This window comes from Lutra lutra, chromosome 11 (genome assembly GCF_902655055.1).
Source record: "Lutra lutra chromosome 11, mLutLut1.2, whole genome shotgun sequence".
Taxonomy (NCBI): Eukaryota; Metazoa; Chordata; class Mammalia; order Carnivora; family Mustelidae; genus Lutra; species Lutra lutra.
Window position 1 is genome coordinate 37,231,732 of NC_062288.1, and position 17,944 is coordinate 37,249,675.

Genomic DNA, 17,944 nt, shown 5'->3' on the forward strand with positions numbered 1-17,944 from the left:
TGCGCCACACAGGCACCCCAACGTTATTTTAGAATTCTTAAATAAGGTGGTTCCTTAATATTATTTAGAATTCTAACATTGATGTTAGAATCCCTATTTAAATAATTTTATTTGAATTTTTATTTAATCATCAAATTATGTCTGTGTGTATGAGCACGTATACTTGGTGTAATTACCGTTTTTTACAAGATACATTTGAAATATTTACATCCCAGTGAGCATTATCTCCTTTAGTTACCTTGAATTTTACAAGATTTTGCCTATAGTTAACAATACCGTATTATGCACTTAACATTTTTTTTTTTAAAGATTTTATTTATTTATTTGACAGAGAGATAGCACAAGTAAGCAGAGCGGCAGGCAGAGGGAGAGAGAGAAGCAGGCTCTCCGCTAAGCAGGGAGCCCGACACAGGGCTCGATCCCAGGACTCTGGAATCATGACCTGAGCCAAAGGCAGCTGCTTAACCAACAGAGCCACCCAGGCGCCCCACACACTTAACATTTTTTAAGAGACCAGGTCTTGGAGCACCTGGCTGGCTCAGTCAGTAGAGTATACAACTCTTGATCTCGGGGTTGTGGGTTCCAGCCCTACATTGGATGTAGAGATTACTTAAAAATAAAATCCTTTTTTTTAAAAAAGAGGGTAGATCTCATGTTAAGTATTCTAACAACAATTTTAAAAAGTAGTTACTTTGAAAATTATTCACAACGGAGATAGTGTTCTCTTGACACGTGTTCCTATAGATCTGGTTTTAAAAAAATCATTAATTTGTAGTCACCCCTTGTTTAGAATTATAAAAATAATGGCATCATTTTTGAGCATTATGATGGATCTGATTTAATGTTTAGCTGCACTTTAAAAAGAAAATAAACACATCACTTGAAATTTAATAGACATATGTAATTTTTAAGATTACCTTTGAATATGAAAGATTTTTAAAATTTGAGATTAATATTAAAAAGATCAAAAGATATAAGAAAAATGTGTACCAAATTTTTGTGAAAAAAAATCAAGAATTTTTTTTTTAAAGATTTTATTTATTTATTTGACAGAGATCACAAGTAGGCAGAAAGGCAGGCAGAGAGAGAGGAAGGGAAGCAGGCTCCCCGCTGAGCAGAGAGCCCGATGCGGGGCTCAATCCCAGGACCCTGGGATCATGACATAAGCCAAAGGCAGAGGCTTTAACCCACTGAGCCATCCAGGTGCCCAAAAAAATCATCAAGAATTTTATAATTCAAAAGAACTTTATTTTTTTTTTTTTTTAGAAGATTTTATTTATTTGACAGAGAGAGAAAGAGAGTACAAACAGGTAGAATGACAGAGGGAGAAATAGGCTCCCCGCTGAGCAAGGAGCCCGATGTGGGTATTGATCCCAGGACCCTGAGATCATGACCTGAGCTGAAGGCAGGCACTTAACTGACTGAGCCACTCAGGCATCCATCAGAGGAACTTTAGAGATTATTCCATCTCTTCCGCTAATAAGCAATGTGGTCTTGAACTTGGCACTGAATCCCTTTGGACTACTTTGGTTTCCGCATCTGAGAACAGCTCTTTAGTTTTAGCATTGTGGTTCTCATACTGGAGGTTGACTCTCTCATTTTATTGATGAAGAAATTGGGGCACAGAGAAGCCAAGTGACAGTCCCAACATTATATAGGAAGTTAATGGATTAATGGCAAATCTTAGGTCTAGAAGACCTATCATCTTACCTCAGTGTGTGTGTCTGTGTTGTCTACCTCCAGGTGTATGAAAAAAAAGAAATGAAAGCTTATGGACATCAACATAACAAAGAAAGATTCTGATGTCTGTAAAACATATAATTAATTAAATGGTGCAAACATAATTCATTATTAATTTATTTTTATTGTGGCCTTTTTATTGCTTAAAACCATATTTTCCTGGGTCTTTGCTGCTATGCTAAAATTTTTAGAATTATTCAAATATAAATTATTTTCAAAAATTTTCTGTGCAGTTCTGTAAACTAAGCCAAAAGTAGCTTGATGCAGGTAACACTTTTAAAAGTGATATCAGCAACGGAGTTGTCTTTAGGAAAACCTTTGAGCACATATTTTCAAGTTTGTGCCTTCACACAGCTTCCAAAATTTAAAAGTGAATAACCTGAAGAATCAGGATTAATTTTTTTCACTAACTACATTTACATTGATGGAATATGTTGTGTACCTGAATTTTAGTGTTGTTGCTAAAAGGTATCCTTTTTTTAATGTCTAGGAATTTAAATTCATGGAACAGTCACGTTCCCCATCAGTTTCCCCTAGTAAGCAGCCAGCCTCAACATCCTCAAAAACAGTGACCTTGTTTGAGCAGTACTGTAGTGATGGGAATCCGTTTGAAATTCAGGCCAACCACAAAGATGAAGAAACAGAAGATGTCCTGGCTTCTAATGGGGTATGTAGTGTTCTTAAAACCTATTGTGGAACGTAAGTGAGATTTTCTTATTGAAAAGTGTTCTATCCAGTGAGGAAGGTAATTAGCTAGATTTATTTATCCATTTAGCACCCACCTTCCTACCTATATACTTATATACCTGTGTTACCACTTGTACAGTAATGGCTTTCAAGCATGCTTTGTTGAAAATGTCCTTTTGAAAAATACATTTGGGCTTTATGTTTACTTTGTGCTCCTATTAGGTTGCTGTGTGTTCTTACTAGATTGCTAAATTGGGTAGGGGTATAGTTTCTTCACTGCTTATTTCTGTGATTCGTTGGATAGATGGATGAGAGAATAGATCATCTGCATTTAGTTCTCAGCTTGGGCATCCGAATCATTTTGTTCCAAGTCCCTTTATCTGAGAGAGAGTAATGTCTTACCTGGTTACCCAGCAGGGATGTTTTTAGGATTTTGAAGTACAATGTTTTAACACTTTGAGCAGCTCAAAACACATCATACAAACCTCAGATTGTGTGAGTTAATGGAAAGGATTTGAAGGAGTTGAATGAATATCACCTTTATTATTTATTAACTGTGTGGCCCTTGGCAATTTATTTTACCTCTGTGACCCTCAGTTTTCCTATATTTACAATGAGTGAATGTTTAGTTCACAGTTATCTGTGTTTTTACAGTATTTAATTTGGATGGGTCCTTCTTATCGTCATCATTTCCAGAGCACCCTGTATGATTTTTATTTTAGATTTGATTAAGCTGAAGTGAGAACTGTTCAGAGTTGATGAAAATCTGTTGAATTTGTATATGTATTTCAGTTTTGGCATTTTCTTTTTTGTTTGGTGAAGATACAATTTAAAAAAATATTGCCATAAAAGTGTATTGTTATTACGTTTTATCATGAAGTAGAAATTATTTCATAGTAAGCCATATTTACAGTTACAATTTAGTGATTCTTATGGATCCTTTTCCTCTAAAGTACACTAAACTGGGAGAAATTAAAAGTCTCTTCAATATTTTTGAAATAATATATCCATCTGTAGTGGTGATTTGCTAATTTAAATATCACAAAGCATCTGATTCTTATTATTCTTGGCAGTTGTGTTCTATAAAGTCCCTTTGAACACTGAATTAACAAATACAGAACCATTGTTCCTGAGTGAAATACAGGATTAGGTTCCTGTGAACCTTTGTTCACATTTTTATCAACTAATCAGTGTATAACCTTGTTTTATTTGGGTTTTTGCTTGAAGACATCTAAATTAATATACAGTATTGGACATTGAACTCACAGCCAATAGCACTAGAATTTCTGCCCAAATGAAGCTTATCTAACACATGTATTTTTGCCATAAAACATATTACAGTCTCGCACTTAGGAACACTAGGCAAAACTTTAGTCCTACACTTAGGGGCCTTTCTAAACAGGGAAATCACCAGCAAAAAAGCACAATTTTTTTTTTTAAATGTGGCACTAGACTATGAAAAGGACATTTGTTTAAGTAAGATAAAGCAAGAAGGTAGAGCGTCACCTTGTTTGCCCTCAGCTAGGAACGTGTATGTTGGATAACTCAAAAGTTTCTGCATACTCTGTACATATCCATGACTGACTGCGGAAGTGTCACAAAGTATTAGTGTTGGGGTTACAAATAAAATTTAGCAGGTACGGAAATTTGCAAAAATACGGAATCCTCAAAATAAGGCTCTCTTGTACTGTGGAATTACGAAGCTTTTTGTTATAGCCAGGAGAGTCTGCTGTCTGTGGATCCCCTTTCTGAATGTTATCAGGATCACAGTGTGTACAAGTGGATGAGAATGCCTAGAATGCTTGTTTCCAGTTATTAATGTGTGATCTACACATAAGTCCTTGAAAGTCAGGGTCCACATCTTACTATGACCTGTCACACTGCTTTAAGCTCTCAAAAAATGGTTTTTGAATTAGGGGATCGACTTCCTTTCATGTTGTCTTCATATTCATCTCTTCAACTGGCATGAGGGAATAAAACTTTGTTATAGAATCACTCTGAAGATTCAGTGAGAAAATCTATGAAAGCACTTAGCACTTAACATTCAAGAAATGTTAGCCACGATTTAATCATATTAATTTATAATATTAAGTGATAATGCTGCTGCTGTTGCTGCTTTCTATCCTGTGCACAGACGCCACTGTCCCCCCATGCTGGCACAGGGCCATGTTGCCATAAAGATGGTGACAGTGTTAGGAAGTCACCCTTCCTCTCAAGAGGAAATCTGCTATTTTCATCCTTGCTCTCAGTAGTCCCTCAGTGCTCAGTGTGATTTTCTAAGGCTCCCTTGGAATTAAATCTCATCATAATGTATTAGGACATTAGCATGTGTGTTATAAGAGTTTATTACACTGAATTAACATTTCCACAGTGCCAGAGTTATATACTCAACCTCTTTATGGTGAATTAGTAAAATGGAAATAAGTATATTGAAACCACTTGGGGGAAGAGAAGAGGTTTTTTTTGGTTGTTGTTGGGGTTTTTTTTGGGTCAAATGTACACTCTTTTCCTCTCGTAAAGGCATAGCATGATATTTGTGTTTGTTTGTCTTCTTTTTATGGAGATTTGATTTTTGGAGGAGAAGTCTTTGTAGGCATAAAATGTTTGTATTTTTTGTTTTCTTGGATGGAGAAGAAGTAAATGGAAAGTTAATATTCTTGATAGCAAAATTAGAGAATGAGTTATTAAGAACTTTCTTCCCTAAACTACTTCTTAAAAATTGGATACTCTTATTGTGTTGAAAGACTCCGAGAAAAGTTGGCTGTTCATACTCATTGTTGAATATACTGTGTTTTCTTCAGTATGAATCTGATGAACAAGAAAAAAGTGCTTATCAGGAGTATGACAGTGACAGTGACGTTCCTGAGGAACTGAAACGAGATTATGTGGATGAGCAAACAGGTGATGCACCTGTGAAAAGGTAAATGTTCTTAGATTGTATGGTATTTCATATTGTATGTTATGCATTTAAATAAAGATTTCCTTTAAAGGTTTAGAAAAAAACAAAAGTTAAACATTTCTTTAACTTTTGATGTCATGTGACAAAAGCGTGTATGTTTTAAAATGATTGCTGAAAGGTTGGAAATGTAGTTTTTTTGATATTGGGCATAATCAAAGAGCTCTTAATTTAGAGAGCAGTGGTTTTTGCAGAAAAACAAACTTCTAGTTTATACAATCATACTACCTTTGGAGGCAGTTCCAGCTTCACATAGGTTAGAAAACCTCAAGGAGGAGAGTAGTTATTTGTTTTGCAGGGGGAATTCCCCCTACCTCAGTCTAGTGAAATACAGAAAGTCTCCACTCATCTTTCCAAGGCCAATTACAATCACTATTTGGGCCTTCTGTTAAGGTTCCTTCATCTTCGTTGTTTTGTTTCTGTCATAAACTGTCCTCTTCAAAAACTATCATAATTACATAAGAATGTTTTGTCGCCTTCTCCCTCTTAAATGGACCTGATTTCTTAAATGTAAGTGAGTTAATTTCATGACTAAGTATCAGACATTTAGTGATCACAGATACATATAATTTTTAATGAGAGATTTAAGTATATTTTACCCTACCTTTTATCCCCAAAGTACCTAGTAAGTACCTAGTAAATTCAAAACCCTGATTCATATACTTACTCTCTCTCCTCAGAAAATGAGCAACTCATGTGATTATAGATATTTGAATCGGAAATAATTGTTTCCATTGGTTTTCATGTATGTGATATTTAAATCCATCTATGGTCCATTACGAACAGAATAGAACTGTTTTGTTGGACTTCTTCATTGGATGTTGTGGGTCTGTTCTGGCTGAAAGAAAAACCTCTGACTGAAATGAACATGTAAGATAGTATCTGCTTGGCATATGTGTATATATTTGCATTTTTGGTAAGGTTATGCAGACAGTTACCCTCCTAAACTGTCCTAACTTAACACTCACTAAGAACTATGAATAATATAAACTATGAGCTTCGTTCAGTCAATTAGTATCAACTCCAACTTCAAAGTGTCTCTTGAATTTTCAAAATTTCCTCTATTTCACTGCTACCATCCAGGTTCATGCGAAAATCATCTCTGTGTCAGATTATTGGCTCTGCCCCCTGACTTTGGCTTTCTGTCTTTAGTTTTGCCCCCTCCTCATCCCTCTTGGATGCAAATTGAGGTGTTTTTTTTTTTTTTTTCTTATATACAAATTTGTTCATGTCATTTTCCTGATTAAATTTGCTTTCAGAGTTAGGTTCATACTCTTTAGGTTTGATTGCCTTCAGTGGTCTGACCCTTCCTTACCTTTTTTCATATCACTTTTCCCTCAGTCCACTCGTTCTCTATGTGAACTATTTGTGCTTCTCTGAACACACTCACTTCTCCTACTTCTGACCTTATTTTATATTATCCCCCCTTTTTTGTGTACTTAACCATATATCTTCAATTTTTTCCTTGAACCTGGTGTCCTCCCCAACCCCAGACTCTGTCATGTTCCCCTATACTTTAGATACTAGATTTAGATTCTAAGGAGAGTGTTTTTTCGTATTCATAAGTCTGAAATCAGGGTACTTGGTACATTTGATATATAGTCCCTGGAACCTCTGTTTTTTGTTTTTTTTTTTCTTAAGTGACACAGCTTCTTTTAATGGTTGATAATGACTATCTTAGAATCAAAGAAATACATTATAGTAGTTTATTTCTTTGCTTATAAATATCTCTTCCACTCTGGACTGTAAGCTCTCTAAGGACAGGAGGATCATCTCTGTATCCCCACCTGACACATGGTAACAGTTTCAATAACTAATTAGTGAATGAAGGATAGACCCTAATTGGAATAACTTACTGATTTACTAGTTGACAACCCTAACTGCAACTTTGTTTTGTTTTTCCATATTAAGCGTTTCTAGAGAAACTCTAAAAAGCAGGAAGAAGTCAGATTATAGTCTAAATAAAGTGAATGCACCCATCTTAACAAATACAACATTGAATGTAATAAGACTTGTTGGTAAGTAGTCACCTTTTTAAAAAAAGCATTATTAGTTAAATTAGTCTACTTTTGTTACTTATTGGGGTTTTCATTGTACACTCCAGTGCCCTCCACAAGGAAGGTTTTAAGAGTGTCCTATGTAGTACTTTCTCATCCTAATTGTTCAAATAGTGTAATACCATCATTAATGTTAGTTTTTCTTTTTCAGCTAACTGCTTAGTATTTGTTTTCTACTTTTTCTGAAATATCCCAATTAATTGAAATGTAATGAAGAATTCTCTCTGTGAGTTGGAGGTATATGGAGGATGACGATAGTGCCCATTTTACATTTACACAATATTTTGTGCTTAATTGTTTCATTGATCTTCACAATCTTCCTGTCAGATAGGCAGAGTGAATAGTGATCCTCTGGCATTTTCAGACACAAGAGTTCTATAAGCTATAATGCTCACACCATAGGAAGAGTTGTTTTTATTACAGATAAGACCTTTATTGATGATTTTGTAGAAGGCAAGTAACATGAAGAAATGCCATTTAAAATATTTAGGTTTGAAGATGATGTGGAATTTTTAATGTCAGTATTTCTGCATTTTATATGCCATCTTAACCTTTATATCTCACAAGTAAGTCTGTACATTTGACAAATAAGTTATAGAGATATCTTCTCAAATTAATTAAGTCATCTATACCAGTCAGGAATTTTAATGTGTTCTATTAAAAAAAAAATCTCTGTATTCTGTGTATATGGAGATGATAATGTCCTGCTGCCTAGTTTGATTACTCTTGGCTCTGATAAAATAGTCTGTGTTCTTGAAGATAATTTCTAAATTTCATTAATGAATAGGATAAAGTAGACAAAATGTTTCTTAGAAGTCCCACTTCTTTAGGAAAAGTAGTGGAAAAGAAGTAATGAGTTGGAAGGAAAAGAAAAAGGATATATTTTCATGACACGCAGAAAAATGACAGATTCTGAAAAGTGTTTTTTTGCTGATCATTACAAGGGAAATTAGCTTTTCTTCTTTATCCAAGAGAGCTAACTGAACATAGCATCATGAGTTACTGTATGGAATTTATAGAACCAAAACTTGAAGGGTTCTGAGAGCTCATCTGGTGTAAATTCCTATAAAACTAGGATTTGTCTAATGCCCCTAAGTTGTAGTGGCCAACTAGCCTTTGTTTCATGTCTCACAGTCTTTGGATACAAATTATTTTGCAAGACTACTCATTCTACTATTAAACTGATTTAGTTGGTAGGAATCTCCTCCTTATGATAAACCAGAATTTCTTTTTCTCTGTAATTCTGTTGGTCTCAGTTTTACCTTTAAAAGCAAAAAGAGTAAATCTGTACTTTGTTCTCCTGTTCTTCCCTGTGGTGACTCTTCAGGTATGGGTGGTAGTTACACTGTCCTTCCCTTATGCTCCCCCAGTTCATTCTTCAGGGTTATTGTGCTCATTTTCCTTACGTGGTTCTCACTGATAAATATTCCAAAATCCTGGTCATCCTCTTCAGCCTTTTGGACTCACTGTAGTTTTTGGTTTCTGAACACGCTACTTGAGATGTAGCTTAATGAATTCATCTTCTGCCTGGTTATGTTGTGATAACAAACCACCCTAACACCATGAAAGTTGACATGATGCATATTGGCTCCTAATCACCTTAGTTCTGTTCCATGTGGCATTCTGAGATGCAGGCTGAAAAAATAGTACCAGTTTGGACATGGGGAAAAGAGCAAGAGCCAAACCATGTTGTGACTCTTAAGGCTTCCACTCTGATGTGGCACCCCGACTTTCTCTGGCAACTCACGCTTGACTGTTGGAGAGTGCCCCAGGGAGGGCACTACAAGTTCAGGGCATTGGATAAGGGCATTGGATTCCTACAGGGAAATGGAGTGGGTAGAGATAATTGGGGAAAATAGTATAGTTAACCCCATGGAAGTGGTAGTTTATATTTTTTATCTCACCTAGTTCAAAAAGAGCTAGAGGTCGTCATGTTACTTTTACTCTAAAAGACATATATTTAGTAGAATCAAATCAAATATAAGACTAAAACAAAATTGAGGAGGGGAAATAATGTTTCATTCAGTTAAATGGAGAGAACAAATGCAAATCTTCACTTCTTGGTAGTCATAAGGAAATGAAGAAACAGTGCATTCTGCTCTTCTCATTATGCAAGAAGGGGATCAAATGGCAATAGAAATGTGCTCTTGGTGCTAAATTCAGAAGTCAGTAACACAAATTCTACCTAAGGATTACTTATAGACATAGTGGACATTGTTTTCTAATAGTGGATTTAAGCAACTGAGAAAACTTGTATTATGCGCCTTTGGTATGTCAATCCTATAAAGTAGAACAGTACTGAATAAAACCTTGAGTGAAGAGAATCTAACCATTGTAATCTCATTGCCACCACCAGATCTTTTACTGGAGTTGCAATTAGGTAACAATGCCTAGTATTCTTTTAACTCTCAGGTCTTCCCATTTAAAGATGGGATTAGGTGCTTTTATTATTCCCTCCAATAGACTTTTATGCCTACCACTTTCTCTCCCTGGGAGGTCTTTATCTTCAGTTTGTACATATTCATAAAATAGAACTTTAAGAGAACCACTCACTAAGGGGTCTCCAACCAGTTAATGCTATTCTATCCCCTGTTATTGCATTGAGGTGCTTGAAGATAATAAACTGGCAAAGGTAATGTCTCTTCTTACAAAGCCAGAAGTACAGTTGTGTAAATAAGATTGATTAATTTTGGGTGCCCGGGAAGATGAAGGAACTAATTATTCAGTAGTTGGGAGGCACATTTTAGAACATTAAAGGCATATTTAAAATGTCCTTTTCAAGTAGTATTTATTTGGCAGGTAATTAGGAGAGATTAAACAAAAAAGTGTTAATGGGGCTTCCCAGCCCCAGGTGGTACCTAAATCTGTTAGAAAGGCCCAGGGAGCCCTTCACAAGTGCAGAGAACTAATCAGAATGCTTGCTTGTGTAAAGAGAAAATTCTGTCAGCCTGACAGTTTCCTGCAGACAGAAGCAGAGAAATTTTAAGGAATGTGTCTCATCACTGAAATAGCCTTGCTATTCAAGGTTCTCTCTCCTGGAGGCAGCTCGCACATGAGTAGATATGATAGGTCTGAGAGGGGCAGAAGATAGGTTGCCAGAATCCATGCTTGTAAAAACTACAGACCATAGGACAAAATTACTACTTTAGCAGCTGAAAAAAAATAACACACCAGCACATCATGCATCCAGATTTAACATAAAACCAGAATAAAGTCATCTTTTAAGAAACTTGGTATTTTCATATGCAATGTTTAAGAAAAAAATTTATCATTGTTTAATTTAGATTACATTCCTATATATCTGTTTCTCTAAAAATACTTACATTTTATTGGTCATTTATAGGTAATTTTTTTTATTCATTCATTTTTATTAACATATAATGTATTATTTATTTCAGGGGTACAGGTCTATGAATCAACAGTCTTACACAATTCACAGCACTCACCATAGCATATACCCTTCCCAATGTCCATCACTCAGCCAGCACATCCCTTCTACCCTCCAGCAACCCTCAGTTTGTTTTCTGAGATTAAGAGTCTCTTATGGTTTGTCTCCCTTTTTAAACAGTTTTAAAACCCTTTCTGAGTTGGTAGCGGTATATACAATATGGTATTTTGAGAGAATGTTTCAAGAAGTGTCATCCTTCAGTACAATGTACAAGAAAATGATATTAGAGATGTGTGGAGGGCTAACATAGAATATACAAACAATAACAAAATAACAAAACAGTGATAGAATAACAGAGTAAAATGATAGAATAAAAGCTCTCAAAGAATGGAATAAAAGCTAAGGGCTTAGGTAACAGACATATTGATTTTTTACTCTGGTCCTCACTTCATTGTTGAGTGCATTTTTCTAAATTGTTTGAACTGAAAAATAAATAAATAAAAATAAATTGTTTGAGCTGAACTGACTTTTCCTTCCTTTCCTTTATGCCTCATTTATAGCATGTCCAGTTAACTTTTTTGTGCTATTTATGTCCAATAATGATGTCTCCGCTTAGTGTACTGTGATAAGAATAATGAACATCCTTTCAGCTTGGATTCTGTTCTTGCTCTTCCCCGTCAGATTCTCAGCTCCTACAGATGAAAACATCTGGAGTTGGAGTCACCTTTGCAGCATATAGAGCATCTAACCAAGCACTTCTCACTTTCGTAGGTGCCCAATATATTGGACTGACACACCTTAGTTTTTAACATCCTGACTATTGGAGAAACATCTTTTCCTCCTCTCTTGTCCTGATCCACAGCGGAGGAACACACACTTAGAGTGCCTTCTCTGTACCCTTGTATTTACTCCTCTGCAGAGGTGTGGGGGCTCACTAATTGAGTTCCCCCGGGCCACCTTTCAGGTGGTGATTGCGGCTCTCTGTGCCCCCTGCTAATGAGCTGGGTAAGACAGGCTCACTGTTCCTCTAGTTTGTGGTTCTCCTCTGGGCTGTTCGTTGGTTGCTTTCCCTCTGTGGCTTCTCCCCACGAGTGTACTGGACTCACAGTCCAGATTTTAGGATAATAGTTTAAACAGTGCTTCCCTTGTGAAGCTTTTCCTCAACAGGTTAGGTTTCTTTTACGTAGCACTCTATACTTCTCCCTCATTGCATTCATCGTAGTTTTATTTACTTAAAAATAACAGCAGTAGCTAAGATTTCTTGCTCCCTTGTTAGAGGCTTTGTAAACACTTTATGTGCATTTTCTTATGAATTCTTCACAGTACCCTTTTTATACACCAAATCATTAAAGTCCAGAGATAAATAACTCGCTTAATGTCACGCCAGCTTCTAACTGGTAGAACCCAGATTGTCTGATCCTAGAGTCAGTAAGTTCTTTTCATGCTTCACGGCCAGGAGAGGAAAGCAGGAAAGTTAATTCTTATACCCAGGCGAAGTTCAGAGAGGTTACAGTATAGGTTGAAAGCAAGAATAAGAACTTCTCACTAGTGATCATTTGGGAAGAGGTACTTTTCTCAGTTATCTTGAGGCAGGAGGGAAGGGAGGCTTGGAAGACAAATTCACCAACATAAAGCCATTTTGGTGAACATAAAAGTCAGTGGGTCATGAAGAATCATAAGATCAGACTCATCGGAAACCACAAGACACACTCCCTCTGGCAATAAGAGCCACACAGCCTGGACATGCTTAAAATTGCTCCCTGTGGGTAATTCCATAACCTTAAGATAATGGAAAAACTAACTGCCCAATGTGAATGATAAACCCAAAGTTAAAGAGTAAACCCCTCTCTGTACCATTAGCTAACTTAAATAAAACTTATAAAACCCTTCCTTAGAGGCAAAGTGGGGGTCCTCTTCCTCACCTGGTAGGAGAGACTGCTACCTTGTGTATGAAGGAGTTGCTTTCTTACTTCTATGCTTAATCTTTGTCCCTTCCTCTGAAGGGCTTGCTCGTGAGTTCTTTCTTCCATGAAGCTGAGAGCCCTCTTCGCAAGGGGCCTGAGGCCCTCCCTCCTGGAGTGTTGGCCAGTCTGGCATCAGTCTGGGTATTAAATAACCTTCCTCCCTATTCTCAAAGCACACTGTGTCCACTCCTCTCCCCTCTCCTCTCTAGGGAACTCTAGAAGGGAAGAAAGGGAAGGTGAAGTGCAGCTGAATGAACCACATCTTAATCCACTGGCCACGTTTTTTGAACCAGGCAGGCTAACTTCAGAGCCATGCTGTACTTTTTTTTTATTAAGGTAATATTCTCACCGTAACACAGTAAATAGTAAAGAAGAGGTCATGATGAAAAGCAGCATTCTCCCACCCCAGGGCCCCCTGCCACCAGCGTGCGGGTGGTTTCTTGGTCTGTTTCTGTTTACCTTTCTTCTAGTTGTAATTTCTCAATAAAGGGTGATGAGTGGTAAGTGTTTTGAATTCTTGTCGGTCTGAATATGTCTGTATTCTGCCCTTTCACTGAATGACAATCAAGCTATGTATAGAATTGTAGATTAAAAATTATTTTTCCTTAGAAAGTTGAAACCTCTAGTGTTCTGTTCATTTTACTGTAGATGAATTTCTTTTTTTCTCTTTCCCTGAAAGCGTTTGGTATTTATTCCCTTGATGTTTCAGAATTCTCTAGTGATCTGTCTAGGTGTAAGTTATTTTTCATTAAGTGTGTTGGGTAGTTCGTGACCCTTTCAGTCTGAAGGCTCTTGTGCTCATCAGTTGTGACCAATGCTACTATTTATTTGATGATTTCCACCTCCGAATTTTCTCTACCCTCTTTCTTCTTTGATTTCCTGTTGGTCAGATGTGTAGATTGGCCCCTTCCTGTCTCCCATATTTTCTGTAATGTTTTCCATAGTTTTGTCTTTTTGCTGTACCTTCTAAAAACGTCCTTTTTTCAATTATTTTCTTTAATTTTTAATTTTAAAAATCACTTTTAAAATCTTCAAGAGCCCTTCCATATTCTCTGTTTTTCCCTCCCATATTTTTCTGCTATACTGTTTTACATAATTATTATATATGTATAGCTTGAATTAGTTGTTTTCTCTGGGATCAGCTTTTCTTTTTACTTTTACTCTCTGAGTTTTCCTCCTGGGCCTGATGATTTTTGATGACCTATTCATATCCAAAATAGAAGGCCAAGGCAACTGTGATGCGCCTGGGTGTCCCCTGCTGAGTAATGAGAGCTATGCTCTCACTCTCCCTGCCCCCTTTCTTCTCAGTAGGAATCCTGAGAGGGGACTTTGTAAAGAGCATGGCAGGGCTGGATGGATTTACGAGTAGTCTTTACCTTAGGGGGACAGATCCTCAAATTTCTCGAATTAGGTAGATTTTCATCTGTGGTGCCAACATCTACCCTAGAAGCCTTCATCTTTGTAATTTATTGTTTTTTAAAGTTTGCTCCATTTTTTTGTTTGGTTTGTTTCCTTCTTATATATATATATGTATATTTAAAGATTTTATTTATTTGAGAGAGAGAGAAGGAACAGGGGAAAGGGTAGAGGGAGAGGGAGAAGCAGACTCCCTGATGAGTGGGGAGCCCTATGTGGGGCTCAGTCTCCACTCTGGCTGGGATCATGACCTGAGCTGAATCCTGAGCTGAAGGCAGAGAGGCTTAATAGACTGAGGCACCCAGGTGCCCCTGTTTCCTTCTTTTAAAGAGAAATCCTAAAAATTTTTGTTTTCTTTTGTTTCTGTCTGTGGGAACAGCCTGGCAACCTGTGCTCTGATGTTGGTGAGGGATAGTGGTAGAGGAGGGCATGCTGACTGGTAGTTTACCCCACATGTGGGCTTCAGGTATCCATCCTTTTTCAGCTGCATTTCTTGTTCGCATCCTCTTGCTCTATCCACTGAATCTAAGCAATAACCATCCTACAGGAATAGCTTCCACCTCCTTCATGGTCATCTTTGCATTTTGCCATCAGTCTGCTCCCATCTTGTGGTGTCCCATGTTGTGGTGTCCCAACTCTGTCATCCAGACAGGGGTTGGGACACCACAGCATGCAGGTCAAATCGCTTAGGCTACCTGTTTTTATAAAATAAAGTTTTATTGGAACACAGCCATGCTCACTTGTTTGTCTGTTGTCTGTGGCTGTGTTTGAGCTACAGAGGCAGATTTGAGTGGTTGCAACGGAGACCAGCAGAGCTCAGTAGTTGCCACAGCATGCAAAGCATAAACTCTGTGCTCTGTTCCTTTACAAAAAAGGTTTGCCAACCTCTGGTTTAGAAATTTTTTGAAATTTCTAATTTTCTGATCATGCCTGTCACCTTTACTTCCTCATACCTTTCTCTTCATAAATACAGGCTTAATCCACTGTAAAATTCTTTTAATTCAGTAATTCTGAGGAGGACCATAAGCGTCCTCAGGCCTACGAAGGCCTACTGTGCGCTCATGAGCTGGAAAGACAGAGTTCCTATTCTTATGCCAGCAGCCTGATTATCAATGGCTGCCTTCCTTGTGCAACCATTTAAGGTGTGAGAGCAGAGACTCTTAATTCGTTGTGTCTTAACAAAAGCCAAGGACATAGTAAGACTCCAGAGAGACTTTGTTGAATATTAGATGAATAAATGAATATAAATATGTTTAAAAATTTTTTTAGAGTAGTGGGTTTTTAATCTAGTTTTTTTTTCTTTTGAATGCAACATTTAAAATAGCTTTTATCTGTTAATAATTCATTTATATATTCTTTAAGATTAATTATATGAACAATGGCTTATCTTATTATTAGTAATGGAGAGAAGCCTTGTGTTCTGGATACTTATCAATGCAGATATTTGCATTCTACCTCATTTTACTTATTATCTCTCTCTTTTTTTCTTTTACAGCTTAAAATAATGTAACATAGTATTTTTTTCTTTTTTTTTTCCCACAGTGTCACATTATTTTATGTGTACGTAGTTGCAGTTTAAAAACTGTATGTTTGTGCTTGATAAAATATCTGCTAGTGAACCAGAATGTTCTAGGAGCATAATTTTCAAATATTTTTCATTAGTGATTTTTAAAAAATGTGTGAAATAAAAGATGATTCTGAAACAATAGACTTGTAAATAAGAGTAAGAATAGAATCTGAGTTGAATGGTTTCTACTTTTTGGTATATATATGTGTCTTCCTGACTATCTGAATATTATTTAGAATCATCGCTCATGTAAATTAAGACAGCTGTATGGAGTTCTTAAATAATAAAGAAATGGTTTTGCTAGTAGACATTTCCATTAGAGTAAATTTGTCATTTTTTTTCTACTGCAGTTAATGTGTTTCTCTTGAGTCATGGTGTCTTCAGTAGTACCACTTTAAAATTTATAACAGTTACATTAAGTAGAGCGAGCACCTGAATTATTTGCTCATTTGGAAATTAGGCAAATGGCCTGTTTTAACATCTTCTGCAGAAGAGCATTTTTTTATGGATGTGCTCCTTTCCCTGTTATTTCCCATAAAAGAGAAACACAATTCGGGACTTGTTATTATTTGTTATTTGATTCAGCCCATCTCCCATGTACCCTTCAAATACATTAACAAATTTATAAATGCAGAAATTTTGGTTTTTAAATTTCTTTTCCCTAACTGTATCATATGTTTAGAGAAAAGAGATTATAATATTAGCATCTCCCAAAGAAGGGACCGAGGAGGACATTTTCTTGGCACTTTGAGAGTATTGAGCTCTTGAATGCTGTAATGATAAAGAAATGTCCTTGGGGCACCCGGGTGGCTCAGTGGCTTAAGGCCTCTGCCTTCGCCCTGGGTCATGGTCTCAGGGTCCTGGGATGGAGTCCCACGTCGGGCTCTCTGCTCATCGGGGAGCCTGCTTCCCCCTCTCTCTATCTGCCTCTCTGCCTACTTGTGATCTCTGTCAAGTAAATAAATAAAATCTTAAAAAAAAAAAAAAAAAAAAAAAGAAATGTCCTTGACCTCTGACACAAGATTTCACAGGGCTAGGATTCAGGGGGATAGGAAGTGCCTTCCATGTATCCTTTTTCTTGCTTTTTTACTTTTGCTGTGTGTATATAAGCTTATGGGAAAAATGTTTTATCTCAAGTACATTTTCTTTTGTTTTATTATACCTAAACATTTTCGAGAAAATTATTTTAAATGGAATCTCCAAGAATGTGGAACTGTGTTATGTGTTTGGGCAGTGTCATTTGTGGAGGAGCATAAATTCCATGAATATTTGACAAACAGTAAAATATAATGATATAAAAACATTTTTATAGGTAGTATATAGATCAGTGCTATCCTGCAGTTCTTTCCAAGATGATGAACCTGTTCTGTATCTGTGCTGCCCAACATCGTAGCCACTGGCCACTAATGATTACTGACTACTTGAATCATGGCTAGGAACTGAGGAATGTAATAGTTAATTAAAATATATGTATTGGTAAAGTGGTTTTTTAAATTGTCTCTTTATAATAATAGACTAATAGATTTTAATTTTTTTCTAAATTTGATTATTTTTCTTTTCAGGTAAATACATGCAGATGATGAACATTCTTAAGCCAATTGCCTTTGATGTTATCCACTTCATGTCTCAGCTATTTGATTATTACTTGTATGCAATATATACCTTTTTTGGTCGGAATGATTCGGTAAGTCACCTTTGGAGGGAAAGTCTGTTTCTTATAAAATTTATTTATTTTTAAAATATAAAGGTTTTCATTCTCTTCGTATAAAATACACAAATAATATTATTCTGAAAATTATCCATCAGCAATCTAACAAAATTACTGCTATCACCTTTTTGTCTACCTAATTACCTTATTTATATATTAATTTTACTTCAAAATGATAAACATATTTTATGTTATTCAAAGTTTTGGCAGAAAAAGTGCAGCATCTGGTTTTTTTTTTTTTTTTTTTTTAAAGATTTTATTTATTTATTTGACAGACAGAGATCACAGGTAGACAGAGAGGCAGGCAGAGAGAGAGAGGGAAGCAGGCTCCCTGCTGAGCAGAGAGCCCGATGTGGGACTCGATCCCAGGACCCTGAGATCATGACCTGAGCCGAAGGCAGCGGCTTAACCCACTGAGCCACCCAGGCGCCCACAGCATCTGTTTTTAACCTTAACTTATT

At 36.5% G+C, this 17,944-nt stretch overlaps 1 protein-coding gene across 1 annotated transcript in view; it reads left to right on the forward strand.

Annotated features, from left to right (window-relative positions):
- The window catches only part of VPS50 (VPS50 subunit of EARP/GARPII complex), a 128,686-nt gene that overhangs the window by 82,132 nt on the left and 28,610 nt on the right, over positions 1-17,944 (forward strand). The window contains exons 18-21 of the mRNA XM_047694559.1: positions 2,231-2,407; positions 5,229-5,347; positions 7,295-7,401; positions 17,338-17,459. Of these exons, the coding sequence (XP_047550515.1) occupies positions 2,231-2,407; positions 5,229-5,347; positions 7,295-7,401; positions 17,338-17,459 (525 nt within the window). The remainder of the gene's footprint in view (positions 1-2,230; positions 2,408-5,228; positions 5,348-7,294; positions 7,402-17,337; positions 17,460-17,944) is intronic.